This window comes from Ixodes scapularis, unplaced genomic scaffold, assembly GCF_016920785.2.
Source record: "Ixodes scapularis isolate PalLabHiFi unplaced genomic scaffold, ASM1692078v2 ptg001421l_1__unscaffolded, whole genome shotgun sequence".
Lineage (NCBI taxonomy): Eukaryota > Metazoa > Arthropoda > Arachnida > Ixodida > Ixodidae > Ixodes > Ixodes scapularis.
Window position 1 is genome coordinate 122,128 of NW_024610148.1, and position 23,957 is coordinate 146,084.

Genomic DNA, 23,957 nt, shown 5'->3' on the forward strand with positions numbered 1-23,957 from the left:
GCCGCGGCCCGTAGCGCGACCGTTCAGACTAGGGAAATGGTTCTGAAGAACCGAGAAATGGTATCTTGTATACAATAATCACATGTCGTTAGTATATTCTACTTGCTAAGCCAAATAAATATTTGCAGCTTGTGAGAATATGTTTGCGTGACGATTTACCGTTCACACCCCTGACGGATGTTAGCGAATCCTTCATGTTCGTGGCTCGCAGTTATCGGTACCTCCTCGGAGTGACTTCACCATATATTTTTTTTTCTTGCTTGCAGGACATCATAAAAATCACAAACACGCGAGAAAAAAAAAATCTTATGAGTACGCGTGATTTTGAGCTTCGCAGCTCTAAAGATGCCCGGTAAATGTCGTCCAGCTCGGGAAGAAACTAATCCTTTTTGTTGGAGTTCGACTATCGTATGCTGGCAGCTCGTTTCCGGTCGGTTTTGTCTATACTCCGTTTCACCATAATTTGGCAACCCTCAGTCAGAGCTGCTGTGAGGGAATCACAGTCGCGGAGCAAAGCACGTGACAGCTACTTTTAGGGTTCCCGGACATTTCATCGAACGCCGTTTCGTCGAACGCCGTTTCATCGAAAAAATGGACGTTTCATCGAATGCCGTTTCATCGAACGCCGTTTCGTCGAATCGCTGACGGCCGTTTCATCGAGTGTTTTTTTATATAAAAAGTGTGAAAGATCCCAGACAACACACGACGTCGGGCCAACATTGGTATTTAATTGGCGAACAATGATCCAATATTGGGCCAATGTGGCCATCGTAGAGCCAATATTGGTGGTACACTGGAATATACTGTCCAACGTTGGCCTGACTTGACCAACGGCTCACCAACGTTGGTATGCGATTGGCTTAGGCTGGCCAACATTGGCCTACCTCAGCCAATGGCTTACCAACGTTGGCAATCGATTGGTTTAGACTGGCCAATATTGGCCAACCTCAGCCAACGGCTTAGCAACGTTGGCAATTGGTTGGCTTAGGTTGGCCAACATTGGCCTGTCTTAGCCAATTGGTTACGAACATTGGTAATCAATTGGCTTAGGCCGGCCAACATTGGTCTATGTTAGCCAATGAGTTGCCATCATTGGTAATCGATTGGCTAAGACAGGCCAATGTTGGCCAGCTTAAGCCAATCAATTACCGACATTGGTAATCGATCGACTTAGGCTGGGCAACATTGGCCTGTCTTAGCCAGTGGCTTACCAATGTTATATATAATTGGCTTAGTTCTTTCAATGTGCTGATCGCGCACGCTGAGAACAATCTCTAGCAATGCCTCCGGGGGGAACGATTCTTGTTTTCACACGCAGAGCAAGTTAGCAACTGAATTAGAACGCTGTATGCATTGCGAGCTGTAGCAAGTTTGAACGTCCACGCAGAAAAAAACCGTGTTCGGTGACAGGTTAAAAATAAACGCTGGGGAGGAGGTCGACTCCTCCTGATCTTTCGATCTACAAATATGGAAAGAGATCTGTCACCGACTATAACTAACACGCGTCTTCCCAAAATTGATAGTCATGCTTAGTAAATTCCACACGAAATACAAAATGTACGCTTCCTTCGATTTGTGTACATGTTTATACGGCAACAAGCATAGTGCCTCTTCTCTTATGCCCATTCAGCGCCGCAGCCGGGAAACCTTTCCAAAGAGGGGGGGGGGAGGCAGGGTTCAACCCCGAAATTTCCACCCGCCTCCCCAACCTAGGACACGGGTGTATTGTCAGCTGTATGTGATCTTGAAAATCTCAAGGCAACCCGCTTTGCTGAGCCGCAAAACGCGGCCTATAATTCAGACTGAACCGGACAAAATTAAAAAATAAATAAAAAGCACTAATAATTTTAGCAAAAAAATAAAACCTTAAGCAAATATCCAGCGACTGATTAAGCAATTACATGTCTTCACGAATAAAAAATTGCGTTGAATTAACATCTCGAACACCCTATGTTTGAGGTAGGAGGTGACATAAAGCTGATGCGCATTTCAATCCGCAAAGAAAGGTTATCACGCAACATATAACAGAAGAAGCTGAGCATTATGCCTGCTTGCCCAAAAATGACTTCAAAGTGCGTACAAAATACGGCAACTGCAGTACTGACTACGGTAGTGACAACGCCCTCAGAAATATAAGCTGTAATAGAGCCAACGGGTTACCAAAGTTGGCAATCGATTGGTTTAAGCTGGCCACGAATTGCCTGTCTTAGCCAGTGGCCTACCAACGTTGGCATTGATTGGCTTAAGCCCGGTTCACACAGTTGCGTTTGACTACGTTTGACTGCGTTGCGGCAGCGAGACACCAGGACATCCCTGCTGCTTATATCGCGTGCCAAGAAGATTCCTTGAATTGGATTCCACGCTTCATACGAAGCACAGATGTGCCGGTGACTCGCTTTCGGTTCTCGCCGCAACGGAGTCAAACGCACTCAAACGCAAGTGTCTGAACCGGCCGTTAGTCTGGTGTGATGAGCGATCCCGCGACCAGCCGAAGAGGACGAGAAAGAAGAAGACGAGGTGGGGGCATGCGAGGAGCGCGAGAGGGGATTCGGGCAGTTGACAAAGGACGGTGCAGACGCGACCAGGCCGGACCTCCGTCGGCGTGACCAGACGTCAAGAGGCCCGACCCACAACCCACTTCTCACGCAGTCCGGGCGCCAACCTTCCGGAGGTAGACAAGACTGCATGCGTTGCGCAGTTGAACACCCGCTGCCACTCCGTGCCACAGACGTTCTGGGCCTGACTCAAGCCTTCGGCCGACGCCCAACTGCCTCGTCGCTACGTCCTTCGGCCCAGACCTTGGCGGACACCTGGTCATAGGCTGCCACCGGCGTACGGGGCCTGATTCAAGCCTTCGGCCATCGGTCAACTGCCTCGTCACTACGTCCGGACCTCGGCCCTGACGTCATAGACCCCTGATCATCGGCTACCACGGGTGCTACGCCGCAAGGACTGGAAAGTCGTGAGCGAGGAACCTTTTAGGGGACACTCAAACCTTAACATTTGTTGAAGTGCTGCTTGGGAGTGTGCTTTACTAAGACCAATGTGGGTTTGAAAGCGGTGATCTTTGACCTTTGGATCCTTTCGTAGATGCCATCAGTGCGAAGCTAACAATTGAAGAATCGGCAGCTTAAAAATGGTGCTGAAGTGGCTGCCAGGGTCTTGCGACAGGGAAGGCTGCAGGAAGAGGCGTTCGGAAGCCGTAATGGCTCCCCAGCCCCAGGACTCGCCCCAGGACCTTCCCCAGGACCAGGCACAGGCTCCCCGCTGAGCTTCCTGCCTAGCCCCTTTCAATAAAAGTTCCGAAAAAAGTATTAATTGATCTTGAATTAGTCATTTGCTCGCGAGATAAAATAGTGCACAGACAAAGCATAGGAGGACCTTGCCATTTGTGCCCAGAATGTTTTTCTTGCAGTGGGCTGCTAATAAGAAACAGGCCAGGGGTTCTTAAAACCCAATGTTGGAATAACCAGGATTTAAACACATTGCCATCATTGCATAGCATTAAAGATATGGCATTAACACTGGGACATGCCAATGAATCAGCTTGACTGCCGATAACGGCCTATTCAATGATTGAACTTGTATAGCAATGATGGCATAGCCATTGAATCAGTGTGAAAGCCAAAATTGGCATAGCCAATGACACAGTGTGGATGCCAACGATGGCTGAAATATTGGTTTAACGATGGCCTAAAAAAGGTGCCAATGATGGCTGGATCATTGGTTGAACGCTGGCCCAACATTGGCGCCAATGACGGCTGGAAGGTTGGTTGAACGATGGCCCAACGTTGGTGCCAATGATGGCTGGAACATTGGTTGAACGATGGCCCAACGTTGGTGCCAATGGCTGGGCCAACATTGGAAGAAGTTGCGCTCGGCCAGAATAGCAATGTTGGACCAACCTCCGGAGCCAGCGTTTGCCATTGTTGGCCCAATGTAGGTACAACATTGGTGCGCTGCCTGGGATACTCTTTTATGCACGGATCGAGTGCATTTTTTGTGCAATTCACCCATTTCATCATCAGGTTTTTTTATTGTCCAAACTCGTAGCTGTTACAATTTATTTTCATGCAAGTAACCCATGGGGACATTTTTACCGATTTTTATGTTTGTTTCGCATATTGTGCTTATCTGTTCACCCCCTCTGTACTACCCGATGAGCCTTGAGGGTATTGTAACAAATAAATAAAAAGTCGCACTCTCGGTAAGAGCGCACTCCAACTCATGGAGGCCGGAAGCGACTTAGGTTTTGCGCAGGCGCAACAACTTTAGCCATGTGAGCCTCCTAGCCTCTCATGTCTTTATATTGATACTTTTTTACTGCCCGAAGCTTGCAGCAGCTAAAGCTGAGGTGCTATTTATGAAACTACAACGAAGCATTTTTTTTTTTTAGTTCTAAGACTCAATGAAGTCAAAAGTAAGTACGTCACTTCAAATGTTATTTGAAAACTTTCGGGGGCTCATACGTTCGTGTGACAGCCATTCACCGTTTCAAAATTGCTCTCAAAAAGTCCCCCACAGCCATGCTCCGTCGGTTCTTTTAAAAAAGGCGGACCTTCCCTTTTCTTGCCGCTATGACCTTCTGGCGAGGAGGCTCTTGGGAACTCAGCATCGCCTCCAGCTTGTCTTCCATCAGTTGATGTTCTGCGGCGATGCAAGTAAAAAACTTCCATAACCCGGGATGGGCACCTCCGACCAGCTTCAAGAAGCGGGAATGCCACCCTGGCGTTTGATAAGACGGCGTTCGATAAAACGGCGTTCGATGAAACGGCTTCGATGAAGCGGTGTTCGATGAAACGGCGTTCGATGACACGGCATTCGATAAAACGGCTTCGATGAAACGGCGTTCGACAAAACGGCGTTCGATGAAATGTCCGGTCTCATACTTTTAGGACCAGTACTATGGCACCTGCAGCGCGTCTCCGACCGGTGTGTTTAGCGTCTTATGCTGGCCATACATCAAAAGTGGTCCCGAAGTGCAACAAATGACGTCACAGAAGACAGAGTGTCACGCTGTTGCATCTCGCGATCCTGGCAATTCATCGTAGAAATGCTGTCGAAAACCACGAGGGGACACGAGTGTCGCCGTCGTCATGGCGTCCCAACACGACGTTTTTGTAATTCGGTAATTTAAATTACTGTATACAATTTTTAAGAAAATAAAGACATCATAACCAAAAAGGAACTTCCGTGCTAAAACATGCAGTGCGAAGTGAAGACAACTACTATCTTTTTTTTTTCTTGATGTCCACAAAAAAAAGGCTATGCAGCATCAATCCTACCGTTTTTTTTTTTTGTTTTTTTTCGCACATTATGTGATGTCCTCTAACACGAAAGTACCGACGTGAAAGCGCTGTAGAGACGATATAAAAACAAAAATTTAAGTGAATCGAGCTTTGTAGTGGAACGGAAAAAAAATAAATAATTAACGACTTTTTACGGTAAACACTTCACCTCTAAGTAGAACTTAAAAAAAGTGACGGTTACGCGCTTTCATGCCCATTTCAACAAAGTTGGGAGAACAATGTATTGCATCTTGTGAATAGACATGTGGAGCAGCATGTTTATGTTAGAGGCATTGTGTGTAATCGCTGCGCAGTACCTGCCAAAAGAAGATATTATTTGGGCACAGTCTCAACCGTTTCCGTCTGTGTGTGCTACGAATACAGCAACTCTTTTCGTAGAAGAAGTGATGAGGAAATGGCGTGCCCTTGATGATACGATTGTGATTATGAAATAAAATTTTTAATCAGCCAATACTTGCGACCTGTCCGGTCGCCTGGAACCCCGACAACAACTATCGTTCTCTGGAAAGTTCATTCTAATATTTACACGTTTTGTGGAGTTCATCGAGCGAATAAGAATGTTCCAACAATGAGCTAAACCTACACGAATTCCCGAATCCAACACGGCGCTTTTGAATTTTAGCGCCGTAGATAGTTCTGCGAACAGTGTATACTGCTGTGCAAATATTCGTCGAACAGTTTTGCAACGTTGGAAAGCATCGGAATGATTCAGAATCACTGCGGAGTTGAGATTACGAGACGGAATGTCCAACGAGCCTGAATGTCCAACGAGACGAAAGATCCAATAATGGATATTCAGGCACGTTGGACATTCAGGCTCGTTGGACATTTCGTCTCGGTTGGATCTTCCGTCTCGTTGGACATTCAGGCTCGTTGGACATTCCGTCTCGGTTGGATCTTTCGTCTCGATGGACATTCAGGCTCGTTGTACATTCCGTCTCGGTTGGATCTTTCGTCTCGTTGGACATTTAGGCACGTTGGACATTCAGTCTCGCCTGTCACGTCCTAGAATAATTTGCCCTCTTAAATCTACAGACTTACGGCAATGCCGCGTTCCTGTAGGCATTGCCGTAGCGACATCATACTAAAATGTCGTGCCACAAAAGCCGACGTTGACGGACCGACAAAAAAAACAGAGCAGACACAAATATTATAAATTCATCTATAGGAAGACTTGATGGTTAGTTAGCTGAGTGCCGATGCGCAGCTATGTACCCATCGGTTAAAGGTGTTGATTGTACGACGCCAAACGCTCCTTTGATATTAACAGTTCAAATGTTTGGAATATTCTGATGACATAAGTCAGCCAATTTGAAATATATAATAGGGATGCAATTTACGGGTGTTCTAGTGGATCGCAATTGGGGGACGTCTATAAAGGCCGCGCTTCAGAACCCAGGAATTTCTAGTTCAGTCCTCATCCCTGCCCGCTTCGATCTATAGATGAGCTACATACGGAGATCCGCATTGCAAACACATGACCGCCCGCCAGCGCCACTGACTATGCGAAGAGTCAATATTTAATTTTTTTAAATGAGCTTTGGGAGCTGTGGGTGCGATGCATAAGAGTTTCCACAAGCGTTATTTCCCACTAATAAAAAAAATATAGATATCTTTTTTTTTTAATAAAATCTACATCTAACGCGCCTGTAAATGCATGGGGGTGGTGGCTGGTGTAACCCGACAATTCCTGAGTAAATGCGGAATAATTGTGTGAATTTGAGAAATTTTTATTTTTGTTCGTTTGAACAGACAACTACTCACTGTACACTTTAGTCGTCAGTAGTTTACATACGCATCCATTCTCTACCAATAGGTTTGTATGTCAGTGAGTAGAGCGATAATACTAGTATCACACAGAACGCAACTTTCTTTTCCTTTTTTTTGCATGTGACATGCACAGTGGTTTCCAGAAGCCCATGCAATTTAACTGCCTTCTGGAAGCACTCCAAAACTCGCCATTCTGTCGAGGTAGTTCATGACGTCTTGGTAGGTGGGAGCTTGACTGCTGATAAAGGACGCGAACGCATCTATCTCGGCGTGCAGCAGAAGGTTCACACCCGGATGTACTAATAGCCTGCATCATGTGTGAATATAACAATAGATCGTTCCACGTGGCTTTCTATTCTTGTAGGGGTAGCGTATTGCACAACGAATCCGGTCACTTCGTCGAAATTCCATTGGTCTCTGGACAACTGAAAGAAGGACAATTCATCCCGATTCGAAGAATGGGGCAAAAGTCCGCGTTTGTCGAATTGTCGAAAAGAGTTGATTAGGGTTGGGTATGTAGATTGCCGGTGACAGTGGGGGTCAACAGTTAGACCTTCTTTTAAAAAAAGAGAGAATGACAAATGCAGCTCTCAGAATTGGCAAGGGTCCGATTGTGAATCGTACCCGGGTTATTCAAGATGATAAATGTCGGGTTCTTCGTGAGTATACGTTCACTCGCAACTTTAGCATTATGGATTTTGGGAAGACCGAGCGAGGGGCTGACCTCCTGATGCAGTGGTCATATGTGCACTTGTAATGTACGCATATGAATAAATAACGGTCGCACTGTCGCAGCGGCTCTGTGACAGAGATAGAACCAGTTGAAATCCGATCGCAGCCTTGGCATGCTACCTGGGCGCGTATCGGTGATTGCTGCATGCCACGTGACCAGGAAAGGCAGAAACGATGGAAGCCAACCCAAAAAAGTATTGTAATAATTATTAATATTACCTACTTGTTGCTTAATACATGGTTCAATGCGACAGCAATCGCTTTGGTGGCCGAAGCATGCGAAACTAATCGTCGCGATAAGCGTCAATGTGCCGAATCCTCCGCACAATCACCAATTGAGGAGATTAGCTGCACAAAGGCTTAATGGAAGGAACGTTGTATTGGCTTAATGGAAGAAACGCTGATTAGACTTCTTGGTCTGGGGACCGAGAAGTCTAATCAGAAATGTCTAAAACTTTCACGTTCGTTCTGTAAAAAAAGAAAACAAAAACTACAATTTAGAGTAATTACACATACTACACCGACTTCACCTAATAATAATTATAATACTAGAAATTCAAACAGGCGCTTTTCTCCCATGCGAGGGACATCATCTTTGCGGGACTAGAACACGAATAAGAAAAATCAGCAACTCGTACAATACGGAAAAAACGGTGGCTAAGGACGCTCGTGGGTCCCACATTTGTTTCCGCTCCAGAGGTACGACCTCCTAAAATCAAACGCGTGACAGGTTGTCAATGGTCAACGAGTTCGGTCTTTGATCTTGTGGCATGTGTGACCTTTTAAACGTCTTTTTTTTAATTATAGAAATCATCTTTATATCTAGATATATAAAACGAACAATAAATAAATTGTTTTTGGGATTTTATGAAGTCTACAAAATATACGAGCAAAATTTTAATTTCATTTTGGGGACTTCACAGAGGCAACATCATTGAGACAAGCTCAGCGGCATACCAAAATAGCCGTGCATCAAAAATCCCGGTACTGAAAAGCCCGGTGCTGAAGCGATCACATACCGAAATGATCGCGTACCGACATCTCCACACCGAAATGTCCGGTTCCCCATTTCATCGAACGCATTTTTCACCGCCGTAAATATCAGTAATCCTACAATTCAATAAAGAAATGTCTTCTAAATTCTTTACAAGGTTCATACTATATCCGTTGGATATTCAGACTCGTTGGACATTCAGGCTCGTTGGACATTCCGTCTCGGTTGGATCTTTCGTCTCGATGGATATTCAGGCACGTTGGACATTCCGTCTCGATTGGACTTTTCGTCTCTTTGGACATTTAGACTCGATGGACATTCCGTCTCGATTGGATCTTTCGTCTCGATGGATATTCAGGCACGTTGGACATTCCGTCTCGATTGGACCTTTCGTCTCTTTGGACATTTAGACTCGATGGACATTCCGTCTCGATTGGATCTTTCGTCTCGATGGATATTCAGGCACGTTGGACATTCCGTCTCGATTGGACCTTTCGTCTCTTTGGACATTTAGACTCGATGGACATTCCGTCTCGATTGGATCTTTCGTCTCGTTGTACATTCCGTCTCGCCTGTCACGTGACCGATTGGACATTCAGGCTCGTTGGACATTCAGTCTCGTTGGACATTCAGGCCATAAGCGCGGAGTTGATACTCGGGAAGATAAGACGGGCACTTGGGAGAAACGGACCGTGGCATTTGAGACAGGGGCACAACCGGGGGACAAACGTGCTACAATCGCATACCCTTCCAAGGTCATCGCTTGGGCGACCGCGCGCGCGCCCAAGAAACCTTTCTTTTCTTCTTTTTAGGGGTGGTGGGGGGGGGGGGGGGGGGGGAGGGGAGTGGTGTAGGCGCTGATTGTCTTCCTCCTTTGTGGCTTTTGACAGACGCACAACGAGACTGGCAGGACAAGCGCATGATTCATTTCTTTCGATGGAGGCGTTCTGTCTGTGTATGCGAAGATGATTTTTTTCCCCTTGTAGTAGTTGGTCGTTCTTGCCTTGACTCGGGTCCCAGTTGGTGCGTTGTCGTTGTATGCCCACTATTTTTTTTTTTTTTTTTGGTTTATGGTAGTTTTTGCGCTGATGGGGTATCAAGGTAGACAAAAATAAAAAAAAAATGAAATAGCGCCTCGACAAAAAAAAAAAAAAAAAGTTGTTGCGAGCAGGAACGTTTTCAAGGCGATTTTAGGAGCCTGCAGTGTTACCACAGGTGCAGGATTGAGAGCGTAACCCACGCACTTGAAGAGAAGGGGAAGCTCTCGTCTTATTGGAACTCTCTTTTATGGGTTTCCACGTCGCGATTGTCCTTCAAAATCAACTGTCATTTATTTCTCGCTCGTGGCTTCCAAGTACTGGAAGCCACGACTCGAGCCACAATAGTTTTGCGAAATCAAGGTTTCGCTGAAATAGATAACTCTCACGTACAGTTCGACGCGCAATACTTTTGCCGTATTGACTCGCGAGAGATGCCCCCAACACGGCTGAGTATGGCGGTTCTCCAGGCCTAACATCTAAATTTTGTTGCCTTACCTGTTACTATTTCGCGCCCATTTTGAGCCATATCAAAATGAAAGCGCATGATGAAATAAAAATGACACTCGTTTTCCGCTCGATGGAAATTTCACGCCAGCTCGCTGTCTTTGCTGGTACCTTGAGCGTTTCCCAACGATGCGGAGAGTTAAAACAAAACAAAACAAAAAAACACGTACGATGGCATCCTTTGCACACTCATTACTTCTATAACACTGAGCCACCTCGTATCCTTTTGTTTTTCTTTCATGGTACTAATTTCTTTCTGCGCATTACGGCTGTTACGACGCTAAGTCTGTCTGCCCTTCGAATTTGAACTTAGGCTCAAATCAGGGACGAACCAGTTTAAATCAGGGAAATATAATTAACACTGTAGCAAAGTAGATCTATCATATCGATCGGAAACACGATTTGGCACATTCCATCTAAACACATATTGTGCACAGCGAATGCAATAGCGAGTCAGCGTGCAAAACGCCACCACACTGAGCTACCATAACATTTCAGCGATTTTTGCGTAGCACCGAGCACGGAAAAGAGAAAACAGTTATTCATTCACATAAACGAAGCAAATTTATTCAAAGCCCGGACACTCCGTACGTCCAATCTAGCTAAGGTTATCAATAGACTCGACCATGTCATTTGTCGAAACAGATAAAAGACGTTGGCAAAAATGATTAGACTGAATAAGTGAATCTAACGCACGTATTTTACCAACCGATGGTCGCGCGCCTTCAATACCTTTCCAATTGTCATTGCGCACCTTGGACACACTTTGGGGAGCAATGCATATTTACATCGCCGCCCGAGGTCTTTATTGAACGTGTAGTGCTGACCCAAATAAAATGCTAACCTGACTCTCAATCGCTCACCGCAAAGGACGATTTCGAACAGGCGGTACTGTAGAGATAAAAACGAAAAAAGAAAAACAAGCTATAGAAACGAGCGTCGTAAAAAAGGGGACCGGCATTTTTATTCCTACCTTCGAACAGAAACAAGCGCCACCCACTGCATCACACAGCGCAGAGGCCGGACTCGGCCACCGCGCGTACATACCAAGTGCGCGCGAGGGAGGGAGAAACTTCCTCCGCCGGGAGAACACGGCACATTTCGGGATCTATTTCACGCAGCGGATAACGCGGGCCTTTTCACACCTCGATACTGGCGCCATCTAGAAGTTGCGCGTTCAACCACGTTTCGAGCCGCGCGCCATCTGGTGGCTGAAACGGACGAATGAATAGAGGTACCGCGCCCTCTTAAGGGTCTAATTTGAGTTACCGAAGGCTAGTTCAAATAAAGAAAGCTGTATTTTCTCCCCACTGTTCCTTCAATTGCTTACACGCCGAAGTGGCGGGATAGTTAGCGAGTTCTACTTGTAAGTGGGTTTGTAAGGAGGTCGCGGATTTTACAGCTACTGCGTCGGACCCAATTAGATGAAGTCCGAATGCGTAAACGTCAGTGAGGTAACCTTTGAGTGCACATAAAGAAGCCATTCCTGGTAGAAATCCCTGAGCCTTACACTACGATGTATCCCGTTTCGTATGTGCTGATTTCAGATGTTTTATTTGTAATTTATTTTGATGTTGCAATTTGTCATTTATAATTTCCAAACCGGTTCGCGAACCGGTTCAGCGCCCCGAACCGGTTCGCGAACTGGTTCGCGGATCGAATTAATCGAACCGGAACTGAACCGGAACAAAATAAATTTACCTGAACCTGAACCGTAACCGAACCCGTATTTTTTTCGGTTCGACACACTGCTTTCTATAATGCAACAATTAACGAATATACATGCTTTTGCCTGATTTCGAAGAACCAATCATTTTTACTGACGCGGGCGTCTCAAATTGGAATTTAGTGAGAACGACCGTCATGACGGCCGGTTTGGAAATGTGAAAGGCAGTGTATCTACACCTTTCTATATACGCCGGATACATTTACCACTTTCCTTACAAATATACACGATGAGACGACCCGCCAGCTTCCTCGCGCTGGCTTATCAGAACCATAAACTAAGAAGCAACCGACCCTGGTGTCGAATTCCCACTTAACACGCGCAGCCGTTCGTCAGATCGTAAACAGATTGCTTTAAAGCGAAGAGCGGAAACAACAGAAACCTAATGCGATGCAGGGTGTCAAATTCGCGATTGTTCTGGCTGTCACTTCCAGGCATGTCTCGCGGTGCCAATCGTTTCGTAAACAGGTTGCTATAAAACTGACGGACGTCCACCGTTTCTTCAGAGCGTGCCACTTCACGTGAGGTGAGGGGAAAAATATATAAACGCGTTTATTTTGTTTTCAACATACATTTTATTGCAGGAGCCCACTGCCGCCACCGCCGACCCAGTGATGGAGACCCTCCTGGACAAGCTTAACTCCCTGGAATCGCCGTCAAACTTTGTTAAGATGGATCTGACTCCGTCTGATGTCAATCTGCCTGTGTTAGACATTGGACGTTTGGACACACGTTGCGGGCCGTCCGTCTTCGTATCCCTCCAGCTGCCAGATGACATTGTCAAGGTATTTTTGCCTATTGTTGTTGTTTGCGGGTTTTTTGGCGCAACAGCAGCGGAGGCCATACTGCGCCAGACTAAGTTAACTAATGAAACTCCTATGGTTACCTCATTACAAAAAGGCGATCCTGGAAACAACTGGGACTAGTTCTGGTGTATAAGGCCAGTACTAGTAATATATGATAAAACTCGATCAAGAGGAACGAGGGGGTGCTTTCCCAGCAAAAGAGCGGGATGAAACGGAACACAAAATCTAAAAAACTCTGGAAAATGAGTGCGTCGTTCAGTGTCGAATTCCGGGCAGATCCACAAAATATGAAGAATAGTAAGATTGTCTCCACAGTGCTCACAAACTGGTGGATCCTCCCCACAAAGGAGATATCTGTGTGTAAGGAAGGAGTGCCCAATTCGAAGCCGGCACAATACAACTTCGTGAAAGCGGTTCTTAAGTGAGGAGCTTTCCCAACACCCAAGGACTGGTTTGCTTACATGGAGCTTGTTATTAGTCTCCATGGCCCACTCTGTCTGCCACAAACTAAAAAGTGATGACTTAATTAATGATTTGATATCCTGATAGGGCAAGCTTGCTTGATATTTAGAGCAGTTACCTGAAGATGCAGCGAGCCCGTCTGCCTCCTCATTACCCTTTATTCCCACATGACGCGGAACCCAGCAGAATTTTATATTGTGACCTTTACGTAGAGCTCCGTTAAGTTTACTTCGCACCTGTTCCACAAGCATATTCTTAGTGGCTTTTAAAGAGCAAATTGCAGTAATCGCACTTTGAGAGTACACAAATATTACGGCCCGTCTAGTTTTAGTTTTCAGGATATACAGTGCAGTCCACTTATAACGATATTGAGAAAACCGCAAAATCCAATCGTTATAGCCGATTATCGTTATATCTGGACCGACAAAAAAAAAAACACAAAGAGAAGTTACTTACGGGCGATGAGTGAATCAGGTCGTACAACGCGAGCCGAGGCAAAGAAAACCGAAGGCTTTATTAAAAGGTACGAAAATGACTATAAAATAATTTAAGCATGCTTAAAAAAGTCGGAAATTTGCGCTTGCTTGAGCTGAAGTTTGACAATTGCCGTGTGCATTGCTTCCAGTTGTTGCGCGTACGCTGGCGGCAGTCCTTTTGCGTGCACAAAACCGACCAGCGACTGGATGGAGAGCAGGGCATTTTGTGAAGACATTGGAGGCGGGGTGTTCTCGTCGCCGCCGTCGTCGTCACTACTTTCGCAGTCGCTCGATGTGATTTTTCGTCGCGATTGCTGTTCCTCGGCAATGGCCTCATCAGTAGACTCCTCGCATGAAGCGGCAGCGTTGTCCGCGTTCAAAAAGTCTCCCAAGAGAGCTCCGCCGATGTTCTCCTCGGAAGCTGCTATGTGGTCCCAAAGTTCACCCACATCGGCAGGTTCGATGAGCAAGTCATTTGTCTCTTCCGAGACCGTGGCGTTGTGGCGCACGAAGCCTGCCTTTTTAAAACAGTTCTTGAGTGTAACCTGCTTCACCTCATACCACGCACCATGCACGAACCGCACCGCTTCTAACAAGCTCACCTTCAGGTCAGGAGGTCCGCCGGCGTATTGAGACAATCCTGAGCAGTCTAGTTTCATGATGAGCCATTCCAGCATGCGACGTCTGTAGAGGGCCTTGAAATTGGCGATTACGCCGGCATCCATGGGCTGCAGACCTGCCGTGGTGTTCGGAGGCAGAAACATTACCTCAACGGACGTTAGCTTCGGGCTGACGTTGTGTGCGCTGCAGTTGTCGAGGAGCAGCACCACTTTCCTCTTCTGCTTCTCCATAGCGCCGTCAAACTCGAGGAGCCATTCCTCAAAGAGATCTCGCGTCATCCACGCTTTCTTGTTATTTCGATAGCGGACTGGAATGCATTGATTCCTAAAGCAGTGAGGCCTTTTCGATTTCCCGATCACAAAGGGCTTGAGACGCTCGGTACCGTCCATGTTTGCGCACACAAACACCGTCACCCGGACCTTGCTATGTTTGCCACCAACGCACGGGTCACCTTTCAGCGCGTGCGTCTTTGTAGGCAGCATCTCATAAAAGAGTGCTGTTTCATCGCCGTTGAAAATGTCACTTTCTTGGAAGCGCTCCAACAGCTCGGGTAATTTCGTCGCCAGCCATTCGTCTTTCGCATTTACGTCCAGCGAGGCAGCCTCCCCGACGACGTTTTTATAAACGATGCCGTGGCGATCCTTGAACCGCTGAATCCATCCTCCGCCGGGTTCGAAGTTTTCCCGTCCCAGAAGGGAAGCAAATTTCTTCGCCTTTGCGGCAAGAATAGGTCCACTTATGGGCACGTTCCGGTTGCGAGTGGTCAAGAACCACTGGTACAGGGAGTCTTCAACGTCGCCGTACAAAGGATCCCTAACCCGCTTTCGCTGGTCGTCGTGACCGCTGGTGCCAGCCTTCTTCAAGACATCTCCAGCCTTGATGATTGTAGAAATCGTTGATTGAGACAGCTCGTATCTTTTTGCGAGGCTACCAACCTTGAATCCTTGTCGGAAATCCCGGTGAATTCGCTGCTTCACCTCCAGAGATATCGCTTTGCGCTTAGTCGGCGCCATTTTTACCTCACGAACGTACGAACGTGCGGAAACGGGGGAAAACTAGGAAGCGTTGCGCGGCGGCGGCCAAGCAAGCTCTTTCTCTCCTCCCTTCAGCGATTGCGATGACGATAGCACTTAGTTCCGAAGGATGAGGCTGAACTTTTTAAATCGGGCGGCGCCTCGCGTCACCTAGCGGATCTTTCCACGCCGACCGGTTTTTGATATTTTTACTAGTTTTCATGTCGTTCGCTTCAAGTATTTTAATTTTTCTCAAATTTCCAGGCAAATTTTTCGTGATAAGCACCTTCCGGGCGGCCAGAATTCTATCGTTGTATCCGATATGTCGCCGATAATTCTATCGTTATATATGGTTTATTTTTACATAGGGGCGATGGGAGAATTGACAAATGTTTCCTTTTGGCTCTTAGAGTAAGGATTTCTTTCTCTTGTCGTCACAAGGGGCAAGAGCGAGAGTAGGCAGGGTGAGGACTCTTGCAGTTGGCGCAGGAAATGGCATCTTCACAGATGTCGGCTACATGGTCGTGGCTGCCACACTTTGCGCAAGTCTCTCTCCCTCGACAGCTGCGCAATCCGTGGCCAAAGCGCTGGCAACGGAATCACCGCTGGGGGTTGGGGACATAGGGGCGGATGTGGCAATTAGGGTATCCTGCCTTGATGGTTTCTGGCAGTGTGTGTCGTTCAAATGTAAGAATGACGTGTTTGGAAGGGATTTCCTCACCATCTTTTCGGAATATAATGCGCTTAACAGCAACAACGCCAACACCTTGGAGTCCCTCAAGGAGTTCTTCCTCACTAGTGTGCAAGAAGTCATCCTCGGAGAGGGCCCCACGGATGGTGTTGAGCGTGCGGTGAGGGCTAACTGACACTTTGACATCAAGAAAACTAGTCAACTTCAGGATCGCTTCACTTTGCTTTTTGGTGGTTACCTCCACTAAGAGGTCTCCGGAGTGCTGCTTTTTAGCCTTGTAGGAGAACCCGACAAGGTTTTCTAGTACCTTGGCAACAACAAAAGGCGACAGCTTTGCAACAGGTTTATGTTCATCGAGCGAATGAACAACGAAAAACTTCGTAAATGTTTCGATTTCAGGATCTTTGTCAGTGGTCTTGGGTTCAAGACAACGCCTTTTAAAGCCTTGCCCTGAACGGGGTTTAGAGGGGTGGGGCGCCATAGGAGGGCAAAGAGTGTTCAGAATCCGCGGTGCACCGCCCACCACCGAGCCCAACAAGGGGTTAGGTAACGCACCATAACAAGAAGGGCTTGGCTGGAGACGTTACGCTAACAGTGCTGCCGGGAAACTATACCCAAGTGTGGGTCAAGACAGAGGTCCATTGCCACCCAAGGTTAGCCCTTGCCGCCAAAGAGGGGTGAAAAAGGAGTGAGATAAGTGAAAGAGAAGTAAAGGAAACAGGAAAGGTAAAAGTGAGAGATCGGAGGGGATAGTAGAAGAAATGGCGACTAGACTGAATCATCCTGGCCGGGCCTTACCAGGACTCCCGTCTATGAGAAGCGGGGGCCGAAGTGGTGTATTGCCTCACCCGGGGGGCCCCGAAGGGTCCAAACCTGCCCCGGGCTCGGCTCAACCACCAGGATTCCCTTTTCCCCAGACACGGGAAAGCCACGCATAGCCAGACGTGGGCGGGCGAACCCGCATGGCTCAGGGTCCGTGGAGACGCCGCTCTCCAAACACCTGCTTTCACAGATGCCCCCTGCGGGGGTATTTTTGCCTAAACGCGTTTCAGAGCTCAGTGACGAAGAGCTTGAAAGTATGCGTCACATGCCGGGATTAGTTCTGCAGAAAAGCAAGGGCGACGGACGGTCACCCATCATTGTCTTCTCGAAGTTGGACATTTAGGTGTCTTTTCTTTTATTTGTCGGAAATGGTAACCTGTCATTTGTGTAACGTACGGGAGAGGCAACAATATTTCAGCGCGGAGGCATTACAAGTTCATCTGGCTCTAGTACATTATGTTAACTATCAAGATTGCGTTCCATTTTCTAAAGGCCTCTGCGCTTTTGGAAACTTTACGATGCGCTATGATATACATTTGTACGAGCGCGACGACGAGGCTCACGACGTCTCTACACTGTTCCGTTATCACTCAGATGCAATGTCCAACGTGTTTAGACATTACGGAATGCCGCTGCGTTTTTTTATCACGTTAACCGCATAAATGACACGACTTAACTCCGAAGGCGAATTTGACTTTAGCGTGCTTTACTTTCACTCTTTCGTTCACACAATCTGGGCCGAGGGTAACATCGCCAGCGCCCTGCAGCTTGCCTGCGGCGAGATAAACGCCCGTCTAGAGCAGTATCAGGAACGTGGGTCGGGTTTCGCGCTCGTCGCCATCCAACAATGTAGCATCACAGTTGGACGTTTCGTTCCCCAGACGGTTGTATGTCAAAGTTTCACTTTGCCGAAGGAACTGGCAAACAAACAGTGTATTTTGTAAAAATGTAATTGCGGCAGTGTATTTTTTTTTCTTTTGGGAGGAAGGGAGTAATGATATGTTTCAAATCTTGGAAATGTCGCCCCCCACCCTATATACTCGATAAAAATGTTATTCCGACATTGTAATTTTTATTATTTTGAAATTTTTTTCCCCACGATAAAATGTCATTCTGTTAATGTATACTTATAATATGTTATATTGTAAGTGTGTATTCATGTCTGTTTTTTATGTATAGCTTTTTCAATGCGTATGAATGCATGCAATAAAACGATTCATGCTTTACTTTTTGTAAAACGAGAAAAGAGTCAAAGTACAGGCTAGCTTGTGGAAGTCAACCATTTCGTCGTTTACCCTGAGACTGGGTTTTTTTTAGAAGAGCAGAAGTAACAGAAAAAACAGACAGGTCTCAAATGTTTTTTCTGTTACTTCTGCTCTTCTAAAAAAAACCCAGTCTCAGGGTAAACGACGAAATGGTTTACTTTTTGTGTTTGTTTTCATTTGACTGAAATGAGATTACAAAACGCTGCAGCAGGATAGCTTTAACTTGGGAGATGGAAATTGCTTCCGCACAAGTACAGATATCAAGCGATCGTTTCATCGATGATCGGTTCGCGAGAACGTCTTGGTGAATTCGCGGAGTGGTACACCAAAACACAGGAGAGCGCCGACGTATAGACAGTAAAGTCCACACGTATTTGACTTGAATCCTTGAATTCTTTTTTTGTTGAAGAAGAAGCTGGAAACATTTCCGATAAAGTCGTAAAATTCTTCGTGTATTGGAATCATACCAAAACTGTCAAAATAACTAATCGAATTGTCCTTTGGAGATATGAAAAAAAGAACCCAGTGTTCGCCGGAAGGTGATCTCGGTGCCGTGTTAAGTACGTAAAGACCCTGGCTTGCTCTCTCCTGGCCAATCTCGTCGCAAGAAAAAGTACCGCTAAACCAGGGTTGCGTACACTGGTTGCCTGCAAACATCGAATAAAATTCGTGTTCTTACATTTTTTCAATTAGCGATCCTGACCCGTCTCTCCTTGTCAATTTCTAAAACGCGTGGTGTTTTTGACATGAACAGGACCGTGACTGCCTTATTTAGGTCTTGTTTGAAAGTCAGGGTGAGTCTCATATTGGCTGTGAGGGTCGGACATAAACTCTGCTCTTTCCTGTCGGGAGTCAAAGTGTAGTAGAGAAGAAAGGAGTCTTTTGAGAAGGCAGCTTTAGAGAACGGAACGTCTTTTCGATTGAGTCGATGCAGGAAGTTCATATAGGCCTTCATATAAAGATCCTGATTAAAATCGAAATTTTCCGTCTGCTGAGACCCACCAACATCTAGTACGGCCGTTTTCAGATTGAAGTGTTCAAATTTGAAGGGGTCGTGTTCGCGACATCCCTGAAACGATTCACTCTTTACGAACGCGATGACGAGCTTAGATGGAACCCAATGAAGATAGAGGTCGTCGAGAGCAATATCTGACACACCGGGAGAAACGGTTTTGGTTTTCATCTCCACTCCACGTAACAGGTATGATGCGTGAGTAGATTGCAGTCGCCTTTTGATTCCGACAAGAACTATCGGGGCCACTTGGACTCGTCGAATGTACAGAACGATGCGAGGAAGCTGAACAATGTGCTTTTGTTGAATCGTCGAAGCAGCCAAGAGTCTGAAATCTTCGGTATTTTGTCGCAGCACGATGCGGATGTCCACGCCGTTAAGTAGGAGCTTTTCTTGCTGGTAGCTGTAGCTGAATATCGAACAGAACAGGTCGCAAAGGGTAGATCCCTCAGTACACTTGAAGCGAGCGGCAAGTCCCTTGGCATCCGGCGTAATTTCCAGCTTTTCCGATGTATTGACTGGGTTCTTTTCGTAGAGCATCGCAGAAGGAGATTGATCTCTACTTACCTGGTTTGCATTAAGCAGAATATCAAGATATGAACGATAGGCATAGTTTTCGTACTGGCTGACAAGAGTTTGATTCAGATAAACGTGTAGGCATTGAAAGAGGGAACTTCCAAAGTACTGAACCGGAATCACTGTATCGTTCGTAACCGACCCGTGGAGTGCAACAGTGCTCGCAGGATCGCCATTAGCTCGAACGATTTTAAATTGAATGTGAAGGAAGCTCGATTTCAAATCGTAAAAGTGTAGACCCAAAGAAGAGACGTGAAATTCCGAAACGGACGTGGAGGTTGCACTAGCGACGGGAAAGAACTCAAGATATTCCGATTTTTCCAGCGCAAACGAAGTAGGCGGCAGCAAGAAAAGTTCTAGTTCGCCGGTTGTACACAAACAGGATCGTTCGTGGAGGGTAAAGATACCGCTCGACATTCTCTAGGTACCAAAAAAGTCTAGAACCTACCGTCTCTTTTCTCGTGGGCAGACTGAGGAAGGTTTCTCGGTCTTCTTTCTTTTATGACTTGCACCGGAGAGCTTTTGCAGAAGCTCGTCCCTCGTGTTTCGATACGTCTTGCCAATTCCTCCTTTGAGGGCATCCCGAAGTGAGGAACCTTGTCCGACGCGCTCTGCTACGTCTCTACCGGTGGCCACGAGTTTTCGACCGAGGTGCGGAGCTACTCTCTTTGTAAACACCGGCGATATTCTTTGATATATGTCGGACAGTAGAACGCTCCCCACTTGGAACAAAGGCCCGGACACAAAATGCGGCAGATGTTTCTCTCCGGAACCGGAAAAATGGTCTACACAGCACGGTGCAGACTTTACGTGCATTTTCTAAAATTCAGGGTTGCTGCGACACGACCGGATCCGTCTAGAAATGGAATGTAAGTTCCTTTCTCAACAACGAGCTCCAGACAAATGGTGCTTAATTCCTTTACGACCACCCTCTTATATTGTAACAAATTGAATGAATACGATATCATCTCATTTCGCTTGGTCACCACGAAAGGTACGACTCTCAAAAGAGGGGCTTTCACATCACCAACGTGTTCCGCTTCTATAATATCGCAATACGTAAAAATGTAATTACAGTAAAATACCACTTGAACAAACGTCATTTAAACGAGCTATTCAGTTTTACGAACTTTTTTAAATCCCCCACCGAAGCGCCATTGAACCCAATGTAAACGCCCTTCAATTTAACGAAATTCAGTGCAATGCGTATTTCAGTTCTACGACCCTATTCCGCGGCACCATCCTATATCTTCCGGGTCATATTGATCACTCCTGTGAGACAGACTCTTATATAGCGCTGTAGTCTCGTAGTATATATGTACAGCTTGTAAAAGAAAAGGAATTAAAGAGCACGCGCCTCGAGCATCGCGCTGCGCTGGACATTCTATTAAACACGGTGTCAGAAGTGGGATGTGCTGACCACTGGGGGGCTATGTTGCGCTTTTTGCACTCCCAGGAGACTAGGGAGAGGGAAGTGACGTCAACGACACAGCAAACGCAGATTGGGTGTTGATTTCGTTTTCTTCTGTCAACATCCAATCTGCATTTGCCTTGTCGTTGACGTCACTTCCCTCTCCCTAGTCTCCTGGGAGTGCAAAAAGCGCAACATAGCCCTCCTGCTCTCCTCCCGAACGACACGTCAGCACACCCTAAGGGCCCTTGCCCTGGAGCCTTAACCTGGCTTTAACCTCTACGGCCTTCACTACGGACCTATGCTCTTCATCTGCCGACAGACCTGACTCCCCGTAACCGGATGGAACGTCCAAGCCAAACGCCAGCGAACGTGACTTCGTTTCAGATTACGCCGCCTGACCCATTCACGATTTCATCGCCGTCAGACTGGCCTCAATGGAAGAAGCGGTTCCTGCGCTACCGCGCTGCTCCGGGACTCTGCGACCGTCCAAGGGAGAGTCAAGTCGACACGCTGGTGTACCTCATGGGCCCCCAGGCAGAGGACATTTTCATCACGTTCAAGTTGACGTCCGATGAGCAGAAAAACTTCGACGTGGTGCTCAAGAGCTATGACAACTACTTCATTCCTCGAAGAAACATCATCTTCGAACGGGCGAAATTCAACACCAGAGTCCAGCTGGACGGTGAGTCCGTCGAAGATTTTGCTACAGCTCTCCATGCCCTAGCGGACACCTGCAACTTCGGAGAACTCCGCGAGGAACTGATCCGAGACAGGCTAGTCGTAGGCCTCAAGAATCACAAGGTGTCGCAAACTCTTCAGTTAGACCCCGACCTCAATCTGTTGAAGGCACTCACCGTTGCGCGTCAGAACGAGTCTGTTCAGCTGCAACAGGGAGAACTCCGTCAAGGCCATCCCAAAGAAACTGCAGCCGTGGATGCACTACACGTGAGAAAGAACAAGTCTGCTAAACACTACTCCGACGCCAAGCCACCGTCTAAGACTCAGCATCAACCCACAAAAGGCAGCGGCAAGAAAAATCAAGCCCGCTCATGTGGCTGGTGCGGTAAAGAGCGGCACGCGCGAGCTCTCTGTCCAGCAAAGAGTGGCACGTGCCAAAAGTGCAGAAAGAAAGGCCACTCTGCGATTGTTTGCCGGTCGGTGCAAATGCTGCAGACAATCGAAAAAGAGACAGGATTCCTTGGTTTGGTGGGTGAAACTGCCTCGTCAACCTGGGAAGTCGCTCCGCAAGTAGAAGCGAAAATACTGACCTTCAAGATCGACACGGGGGCGGACGAGACTGTCATTCCTGAACGACAGTACCAGCAGCATTTCAAGCATATCGCTCTAAACCCCACAACGCGTCGTCTTCAGGGACCTGATGGAAAAGCTCTTTGCATCTCGGGGGTGGCTAATTTCCATTTCAAGTTGAACGGCCGAGAAAGCGTCGAAGACGTTTACATCCTTCCGCTACTCCGCACCGCTCTTCTTGGCAAGCCAGCCATCAATCGCTTGGGACTGTTCAGCTCCCTCAACTCTGTTTCGGTGTTGAACGTCGACAAAGACTTCCCTGAGGTCTTCCAAGGTCTTGGCAAGTTACAACAGGAGTTTGACATACTGCTTCGACCTGACGCCACTCCACATGCTCTCACGTCTCCTCGTCGGGTGCCTCTACGTCTGTATGAGAACACAAAAGAGGAGCTTCTACGGATGCAAGAAATCGGCGTCATCAACCCCGTAACAGAACCCATCTCTTGGTGTGCTCCAATGGTGGTGGTACCCAAACCGTCAGGAGCACTGAGGATCTATGTAGACTACACAGAGCTCAATAAGTTCGTCCTACGTGAATGGCATCCCATTCCGGCGGAGGAACACACCCTTGGGACGCTGCAAAGAGCCACCTGGTTCTCAAAAATGGATGCCACGTCAGGATTTTGGCAGATTCCTTTAAGCGAGAAGAGTAAAGCGCTGACCACTTTCATCACGCCCTTTGGTCGCTTTTGCTTCAATCGCCTACCATTTGGTATCTGGTCTGCCCCGGAACACTTCCAACGGCGCATGAGCGACATTCTCCAGGGTCTTGAAGGTGTTGCTTGCCACATGGACGATATCCTTGTCTGGGGATCATCGAAGGAACAGCACGAGCAACGACTCCGCGCTACTCTAGAGCGAGTTCGAGACGCAGGCGTGACCCTGAACAGAGACAAATGCCAGTTTGGCGTCACAAAGATACAGTACTTGGGGCACATCATCGAGAACAACCACGTTCGACCTGACGAGAACAAGATAAAAGCAGTCATTGAGATGCCGAGGCCAACCTCCAAGACTGAACTCCGACGGCTGATGGGCATGGCCACCTTCTTAGGTCGTTTTGTACCTAACATGGCAGAGTTGCTACAACCACTGTCAAGCATGTTGTCGTCAAAGCAAGAGTTCGTCTGGGAGACCGCGCAGGAAAAAGCATTCTCAAACTGGAAAAGACTACTCTCATCAGATCCAGTCCTCGCGATGTACTCCCCGAAGAGACCAACTAAAGTCACGGCGGATGCCTTCTCGTATGGCCTGGGCGCTGTCCTACGTCAGCAGCAAGACGACGGTCGCTACGCTGTCATTGCCTATGCTTCCCGAGTACTAACCGAGACTGAACGCCGTTACGCTCAGATCGAAAAGGAAGGCCTTGCTCTCGTCTGGGCCTGCGAGAAGTTTCACGACTACGTCTGCGGAACT

General features: G+C 47.2%; 2 protein-coding genes across 2 annotated transcripts in view; both read right to left on the reverse strand.

Annotated features, from left to right (window-relative positions):
• LOC115322451 (ficolin-1-like) overlaps positions 1-23,957 on the reverse strand; it is a 70,375-nt gene that overhangs the window by 23,233 nt on the left and 23,185 nt on the right. The gene's annotated exons all lie outside the window — the stretch shown is intronic.
• LOC115313782 (tigger transposable element-derived protein 6) lies at positions 13,832-15,834 on the reverse strand. Its single transcript, XM_040219546.1, has 2 exons — positions 15,289-15,834; positions 13,832-15,048 (listed from the first exon to the last, which is right to left on the reverse strand). Exons 1-2 carry the CDS (start codon positions 15,451-15,453, stop codon positions 13,891-13,893), a joined length of 1,323 nt encoding a protein of 440 aa, XP_040075480.1. The 5' UTR covers positions 15,454-15,834; the 3' UTR covers positions 13,832-13,890.

Coding starts and splice junctions, on each gene's coding strand:
- LOC115313782 (XM_040219546.1), bottom strand. CDS start 15,453: ATGGCGCCGACTAAGCGCAAAGCGATATCTCTGGAGGTGAAGCAGCGA. Junction 15,049..15,288: donor ATGTCTTGAAGAAGGCTGGC/ACCAGCGGTCAC, acceptor AAAAACGTCGTC/GGGGAGGCTGCCTCGCTGGA.